This window comes from Limulus polyphemus, unplaced genomic scaffold, assembly GCF_000517525.1.
Source record: "Limulus polyphemus unplaced genomic scaffold, Limulus_polyphemus-2.1.2 Scaffold5811, whole genome shotgun sequence".
Taxonomy (NCBI): domain Eukaryota; kingdom Metazoa; phylum Arthropoda; class Merostomata; order Xiphosura; family Limulidae; genus Limulus; species Limulus polyphemus.
Window position 1 is genome coordinate 2870 of NW_013671421.1, and position 9204 is coordinate 12073.

General features: G+C 30.4%; 1 protein-coding gene across 7 annotated transcripts in view; it reads left to right on the top strand.

Annotated features, from left to right (window-relative positions):
- Nucleotides 1–1828: 1828 nt before the first annotated feature.
- LOC106473014 (carbonyl reductase [NADPH] 1-like) overlaps nt 1829–9204 on the top strand; it is an 18982-nt gene continuing 11606 nt past the window's right edge. Inside the window, exons 1-4 of one of the 7 annotated variants that reach the window (XM_022401522.1) lie at nt 1829–1846; nt 4330–4369; nt 7615–7696; nt 8750–8928. In XM_022401522.1, the coding sequence (XP_022257230.1) occupies nt 4349–4369; nt 7615–7696; nt 8750–8928 (282 nt within the window). In that variant the 5' untranslated portion in view covers nt 1829–1846; nt 4330–4348. Of the gene's footprint in view, nt 1847–1969; nt 2132–2166; nt 2277–4329; nt 4370–7614; nt 7697–8749; nt 8929–9204 lie in introns of those variants that run through there. The other 6 variants (XM_022401521.1, XM_013933685.2, XM_013933688.2 and 3 more) reach the window with 6 other exon arrangements.

Here is a 9204-nt window from a genome sequence, read left to right on the forward strand (position 1 = left end):
AGAACCAGGGTATTCTTACAGGCAAACAATTAATTAACAATAAGCATATAATTGAGGACTTTTCGATTCTGGGATATACCTGCTCCAAAAGACATTCACCAAAGACAATCGCTAGAAAAGAAATTAATCTACATTCTGATAACCCTAGATCATTCTGGTTTAAATAAACGTTTTCCTTTCTTGTAGAGCCCCCATTGGCAAATCTGAGAACTCATGTCATTAAAAATAGGGTTTTGATACTCATGGCGGGCACAGCTCCGATAGTCCATTGTGTAGCTTTGCGCTTAACAACACACAGACTTTCTTGTAAAATTTCACTTTTTCAGTGAATTGTTTCCATTATAACGTTAATCTGTATTTTCTTACAAGTGGAAAAAATATTTAAAAAAATCAAAGTGTATAAATGGGGGCACCAAAAAAGTCAAGAAACAAGGTAGGAATGGGCATGGTTTAATAAAACTTCCTGTGTACAACCTCACAAGGGGACGTGTCCAAAATCATGTCCATCCATACTTCGTTTTTTTTTCTACATTGTATAAAATAAGACAGGTGGACTACACTTATCAAACTTAGTTATGTTTATCATTCAATGACTAGAGGCTTCTGTGAATCGAATTATTGGAGGCAATACATACTGCAAAGTCTGTTTATATGACACCACAAGAATCAGATATTCGTGTGGACCGATGATTTTTTTTTCTTTACAATTTGTCCCTCCCTTTGCAATTCCATGAGAAGGCAACAGGATTTCGTATGTAAGCTATATAGGTGGATTACAATACAAAGAAAAAAAATCGTGGAACGTTTCTGTGTATCGACGTCATGGATTCGGTATTGTCTATACAAAAGTAAAAGAATCATAGACACACTTTTGTATGTACCCATAAGTTGTATAATATCATGAACACAGAAAATCGAAGTAGGCATGGACCAGATGTTGGACACGCCCCCCTGTGAGGTTGTACAGAGGAAGTTTTATTTCGCCATACTCATTACTACTTTGTTTCCTCACTTTTTTGGTGCACCCGTTCCTACCCTTTCAATTTCTTTAAACTATTTTTTTTCCACTTGCACTTTTTTAATATAAGGTGGCATGATCTTACACATTATTCATTCATTTATGTTGATATCCTGTATGTATATCATCAATATGGATATACATCATAATATTATGGTATGTGCAAATAATGGTGTATGTTTGGTGTGCATTGTCTTCACTTATGGTGTGTGTACATTGTGAATGTGTATGTGTGCTGTAAGTATGATGTTACATACTCTATAGTGTGAAATGTCATTCGGGTGACGTAGTGTAAGTTATGGTTGTGTGCATATACCAAGGGTTGATAAATTAGTTAATTAATTCAATTTGATTAATATTACTTCACGCTAGCACTAGCATACGATCTTTGTTATTGTTCTATTTAGTGCACTTATAGCTAGGGTAAGTGTGTTTGTTACACAGCTAGAAGCGTTCAACAATGTCAGTCAGTCAGTGAGACTGAGAAATTTGTGACTGACTGCTGACTTTCTCAAGTGGTTCTATGACTTGTAATTTAGTATGTGGTTTGTTTATTACATAAGGGTGTCTCTCAAATACTTTTGAAGACGCCCCCATTGGCATTGCGGCATGTCTGTGGACTTACAACGCTAGGAAGCGGGTTTAGATATCCGTAGTGGGCAGAACACAGATAGCCCATTGTGTAGCTTTATGCTTAACTTCAAACAAGCAAACTTTTGAATTTATTATTCGGTTTTTAAAAGATGGATATGAGTTTCTAATTTATAATTAGAATCGGGTAGAGATCTGATATTAAAAAGATTCCTCGGACTTTGGGTCACTAGTGAGGTAATCGTAAATACGTTAAACATATGCGAATAAAAGTCTCTCGCAAGGCGTCATGGGAGGGTTTTTTTTTCGAATGACATTGAGAAATTGGCGGTTCTTTGAGACTGTAAAAATTACATGCCTTTGAATTTATACTGCAGTGTACGTGTGTTAGCTCTATTGACGTACTAGGGGTGGTGATAATAATATTGAGTTAGTACTATAATCAAGGAAAACATTTTGTAGGTCCATCGCAGATCTTGGTTACTACCAAATTTTGCTGATAATACTATTATTATAATAAGTGTAAGCTAATTACCGTAAATTAGTTTATATTAATAATCGAATTTTGATTATGCTTTTACTTTTAACATGATGATAAAATACAATTACATTAAAGTTTAAGTAGTAATTCCACTACCAGTAACACTAACAGTGAATAACGATAAGGGTATGGTATACTTATCACTGTTACTATCAGTATAACTTAGTATAAGCTCTACAAGTTACAACTAGTTGTAAGAGAGTTAACGCTTAAGCCTAAAATTAAAAAAAAAGTTTTCGTTGGTCCTACTATTACTAAATACTACAAACCCAAATACACTGGTTTCACAACACAGATCTAAACCAGATATATCGCCTTAGTATTTTTTATTAAGTATTATTTTATGTTATTATGCTGAAGTAAAGCTCAGAGGTCTTCATTGGTCCTAATGTTAATAAATACCACAAAGGAAACTTCATTCAAGATGGTTATAAATTATAATTTGTAATAATAATATACTAAACTTATTGACGATGACACTATTCTTCATATTTTACTTTTTAGTATTGTCTGCAGTAAAATAGCAGGCTTCCAGTGCCATTTTGCATAAGTTTTGCTTCAGTTTAATAAACCACTTAAAATAACATACTTTTTGTGGATTTTGGTGAATCATGCTACCCAAAATAACTGTTTAAGAATTGCTTTTCTATTATGATTGTTTTGAGACAATGTTTAGAAATCTAATTTTACTTGTGTAATAGCACAAGTTGGTTTGTAGATGTAAGAAACAAAAACTTATTGTTCATATTTTGTTTCTAAATATTACCTTGAGATCAATAGGTTCATCCCAGCCATGTTCCAAGATTGTATTTGGTTTTGATTCATGAATTAACATGTCACTTAGATCATTGGTATGGGCACAGCAGGCCATCCCACTGCAGTCAAGTTCACCTCCATTCATTTTGACTTTGTATTGCCACTGGAAAACATATGAAAAAGGCTGAGAGAGTAAGATAAAACTGTGCAAATCTTTCTGTAATAAAAATCACATGCAGGTGGGTGCCATTCCATCTTCTGAATTATAAATAGTCCTTCTGACTTATGGTGACCAGATTGTAGAAGAATGTTCCTAGCATGTTGGCACCAAACGTCCAAAAGATCATCCACCATCTTGTAGAATGTGCTTCCTGGATGTTTACACTTGACTTGTCATTGAAATTTAAATTGCTCTTAAGCTAAAAGTAAATAACACAGTGGTTAATACCTGTGTTATTTATGGTTGTCACAATAGGTCAGATTGTGGGAAATTAAAAGGTCATACCAAGCTGTTGAATGTATCGGGGAAATCCCAGATGTGTGATGTAAATATCTGGAAATGGAAATATTTGGCTGTCATACTTGATTATGACTAAAATTGTAACTTAAGTATTTTCATTTATCTTACAAGCTCTGAATATCCATAATCCAATGAATATTGAATAAATATTAGGTTTAATCATTTCTTTGGTATTTATAGTACAGACTGAAGTACCTTTATCGTTGTTACAAATATTAGTTTGTAAACAAAAGTATGTGTTTGTGTGTAATATTGTCTGCAATAGCATTTCTGCAGTGCTATTTTTGTATAATCTGATTTCTAAATTTACAACTTCTATTCAGTATACTCTTGAAAATTAAAAGGATTTCTATTCAAAATAAATTTGCCTCTTGCAAGCTCCAACATTCAAACCACTATAATGTTTATTTTATTGGTACTTACTGATGACTATACTCGCAAATATGTGTCCCAGGATAAAGTCTAGAAATAAAATATGATCAGTAGGAGATTTTGTATGTGACAAGTGGTAACCATTTTGAATGAAGTTTCCATTGTGGTATTTGGTAGGACTAATGAAGTAAAGTGTAATAATATGTAATAAATCATGTAAGTAATAATTTTCTTTCACACTTTCATTTGCATTCAGATCCCTTAATCTATATCTAAAATGATATATTTGGTTTTGATTTGGGTGAATTATACTACCCACTTGCTTGTTTATATAAGTTTGTTTCCTTCATGTTAAAATTCAAAGCACTTTTATGCATAGAATTGATGGAAGTGACACAATAACAGTATGCTGTTCTTAGTCTCTTGGCATGTAGGAGATTTGATGTAAAATTGTACTTAAAAGAAAACACAGTTTTTGTTTATACAAATATGCATTGTATATTAGCTATTGAACTTTTCTTTATGTTGCAGGACAAAAAAAGAACTTACGATGGCAAGAAAAGTAGCTGTGGTAAGTCACTTGCTGTACTTCTGTTCACAGAAAACATTTTAAAAATAAGTACCTGTATATAAAAGTAATAAAAAATACAAATGTGCAACTATGTATATCTAATTGTTTTGTGTGAAAAAATAAATATGAAATATAACTCTGAATTTTCAAAGATGTTTAATTGTATGTGCTTTATCAAAGCCAAATCTGGTAACTGTAAACCCACTGGAGTTCAAACTACACTTGCTACTTGTTTTTAAATGCATGATGTATAGTAATATATTGTCTAATAATCTGTTATGTGAGATGTACAGAAGATTGTATTTTGTGTAAATACATAAATTTGAGCCAAAACATAAGTACAATTCAATTTTTTTATTTACAATTATGATTAATGTCAGGATTTAGTCCATTGAGGTACAAAAGATATTAAACTATGGCTGTCACACACACACACACACACACATGAAGGTAATTCATGTGATTGATAAAGCTATGTTTGTTCATTATTTTTTGGATACTGTTTAATTTTACTGTTACATATTTATTCTGTTAGTAATTATTGCCAGTTTTTCTTGTAAACCTCCTTTTTGTAATAGTCAATAAGTAATTAGCAGTTGACTGCATGTTCTGAATTTAATTTTTTATACATATATTCGAATTCTATTACCAAAGCTGCTAACATGTGACTTGTAACAAATGTTGATAAACTGAATAATCAAAATGAGTCCTAAAGCTGAATAAAATCATGATCAAACACAGCATAACTTCTTTTGTTTGGGAGTTGTTTTCACTTTATGAAAGTCTATTAATTCAGAATTTCGGCTCATTTTTTACGTGTAACACAAATTCTATTGAATCATCTTCTCTAATTGGCATATTTTATTAGCTGATTTTAAGGATTTTAGATATAAACAAGTTCAATCTAGATCCTTTTTTCTACTTTTCTCTTAATTTGTCCAATGCGGCTCAAAATCAGTAGTGTTAAAAAAATAGCATTTCTGATCTACAAGTTACTGCCCAACAAGCTTTCTGTTCAATATCAGAATTGATCAGTTAGTTTCCAAATATCTCACTGGCTTTCAGCATTAAAACTGCAATAATCCCAGTGACATTTTTGTTTTAGTTTATTCTGATATGATATAACTATCCCTTGATAGTTGTTCCAGTTATCTAATGATTAATAATTTTTGTAATTTTTTACAATGTCTGATGATCTCCAGTGCACGCTAAAAAATAACAAAATGTGGAGTAATAAAAGATGTATGCTAAATTATATCATGGTGTATCTTTATAAAGTCCTATTATTGAGCTTGCCATGTGGTAATGGCAGTATTCAAGGTCTGAAATATTTAATTTCAAAATAAAATTAGTTTCAAAAATATTTTCCATCATAATATGAGTCCTTCACATAATTATAAAGAGTAGAAAAATGATGTTTTTCATTGTGTGGTGAATTTGTCATTGTCAATGTTATAAGGAATTGTCAGAAGTAACAACTAGGAGGGTGAATAGTAATACTAATAGTTTATCAACACACTGGTTATAAACTTTTGAAATAGTTTAGTTATCTATTTGTAAGTTACAATGGAAATGTAATTATCGTGTTTGCAATCAACACATTCAATAATTTTTACACATTTCTTTTTTACACTGTCTCTGAAGAATTAAATATTACTTTGTAATAGTTGGAAAACCTTTAAAATATTTCTTAAATACCCCATACTAGTATGAAATAACAGCATAATGACCCACAATAGGAGGGCTATAGATAATTTTTATACATTCTGTTGTCTGTGAACCGGGAAACAGCAGACACAACATAAACTCTGTTTTTAATTGCCACAGTTTATTCTGATATCACAAGGTATATGGTATAACAAGAAAAAAACTTTTCACTTATTACATTTAAGAATTTGAAAATGTATATTATACCATAGATCCAGTACAATATACTTGTAACTTATGCTTTTATGGTATACAGTTTTGCATTTTATCTTTTGTTATATAAGTCAACTACATTCACTTCATCAGTGGATTTAATTTGTTTCTTTTTAACCAAATTCTGGTTTCTAATTTACTTAAATTTAGATATATTCACTATGCATACAAACTAGTTATGTGAATGCAGAGCACCACAGTTCTTAACATTATTATGTCACAGGCTATTTCCTTGTAACTATATAGACAATCAGCAAGCCTATATGGATAATTTCCATTTCTTCAGTAATTCTTGTGTGGTATTAAAGTACACTAATATCAATATTTGCAAAATTCAAAATCCAGCACAGAAAGAAAGCATCTTAAAACACACACAGAACAAGGAAAGGATAGAAAAATGTAATTCCACACTTTCATGTCAGACCAAGATCCTAGTGCAGTATCCCACAATTTTAGATTACATATGTTAGTGACATGCAAACAGCATATAAGAGGAAGTAAATAATCTCGAAACTCATACTAATTTGTACAAGTATCCTTGAGCTGGGATTATACCACCTGATGGACAGTCAAACAGATAAAACTTCAGTTGGATATCTGTAGTTGGTAACCTTTATTTAAGCAATATGATTTGTGTATATTTAGAACCTTTGTACAAGTATCTTTGAGCTGGGATTATACCACCTGATGGACAGTCAAACAGATAAAACTTCAGTTGGATATCTGTAGTTGGTAACCTTTATTTAAGCAATATGATTTGTGTATATTTAGGACCTTTGTACATTCAGTATAAATTTTGCAAAACAAATTGAGAAAAATTACCCAAATATATCTGAATAAAGAAAATTTTCTGCACTAGTTATGAAATGTTAAAATGTGATTTTAATATCATTATACATAGAAGTCCTTGTCTCGTCAGTTGATCGCTTGTATACATTCAAGTGTGAGGATTTGATCAAAGCTATTAAAACTTTGGTCCACAGAATGGCTTGCTTGTCAGTCATTATGGTATTATCAAAACCTTTGATAATGTAAACATCCCTGGAGGGCTGCCACATATCATAAAGTCAAGAAACAATACCAGCAAACTAAAAGAGGTCTTAGTTAACATCCCTTACAGATAATAGCTGACAGATGATAAAATACCCTGCTGAATGGTCAATCACTAAAGATTAAAAATATTATTATACTACACCTAGTTTCTTGGATTATTGTTTCATTTAGCCTAAATGTAATAATCTGATAATAAATTAGTATAATTTTGATGCTTTTATCTTACTTAGAACTCTAATCTTTATGGCAATTACTCACATTTTTTATTAAAGGTCACAGGTGGAAACAAAGGAATTGGGTATGCTGTAGTTAAAGAATTGTGTCAAAAATTTAACGGAGATGTCATTTTGGCTGGTAAGTCTTATGCTAGAAAATAAAGTATCACAAATTTTTTTCATAGGTATAATGATAATTGTATTATGAATGACACAGGTATACACATAAAAACTATGCACCAATGAAAATATCTGTATTGCAGTTGCACGTTGTTTAAGTGCCTTTTTTTAATAAATCCGAAGTAGGATATTTTCACACCAAACTTTTTCTACGATAACCCAACTTTATTTTACCCAGTAGCTTAAGACATACGACATTATTAGTTCTTTGCAATCTTCTTATGTTTGAAGAGTACTAAAAACAAAGCAGAAGATAAAATAAAAATTATTTTAGCTTGTCAATTCTTTTTTCAAATTTTATTTATAAAGGGCTCAATTCATTATTTTTATTTTTAAATAATTGGTAACTTGTTGACATAATATCAAATGATTCTGATTAACTTGTTTTCTTGCCCACAAACTGCTACCAGTTGAACTGATTTATTGGTATATTTTTAAAAGAAATTGTATTGAATGTGCTCAAATATATTTCATGTTGATTTAAAAATCAAGTGAAATTGATATGAATTGGGTATTTTAATATTCAGTTTTTTATTGAATAGTTTGGTTTAGTATTATAAGTAAACGATGTGTAGAACAAAGTAGAAGAGGTTCTGTATTAAATATATATTATAATACAAGATGGTAGCTGAAAACTTGATTCTTAGCCACTTTGTTTTGAAACACACATCAGGGGTTTTCTTTTACGGTTTGTCATCTCTAGAAATTGTGAACACAAAAATATACCAAGAAACATTTTTAAACATTTGTCTCAAAATGGTATTAATAATTATTTAATCTTATAAAAATCATTGCTTTTAATTTTATTTTCAACTTCTTCTTGAATATCATTATTTTATAGTTAATTTAGGAAGATCATGAAAAATAATTTTATTTAAAATTACTAAATAATTCACTATTTATTTCATCCTATCATGATTTTTTCCAATCCTGATATCTTTTTTTTTTTACTGTAAAATTTTATCTGTACATGTATATCTTAACATTTAGAGATTTATCTTATAATCTATAGCAAGAGATGAAGCTCGTGGAAAGGATGCTGTCGAACAACTTAAAGCTTTAAACTTAAACCCAGTATATCATCAGCTTGATATTGATGATACCAGTAGTATAAGTCAACTGAAAGACTTTTTGCATAAAGAATATGGAGGTTTGGACATACTTGTCAATAATGCTGCAATTGCATACAAGGTACATGCTGATAAATAATGTTGTAACGTAATATGTGTACATATAAATATTAGTTTAAGAAATGAAGTAAATCAGATTATTAACTGCATTGCAAAAAAATTAAAGCAAAAATTTTATTTATATTGGAATTGTTTTGCAAGCTTTCCTGTTCTGAATAAACTGCTGTAGTATTGCTAAAAGTGTATAAAACATCCTTGACAATATGAAAATATTTAATAGACCATTAAAGAACTTGTAGTCCTTTATTGTATTGTTATATTATGCTTTTAACTCTCT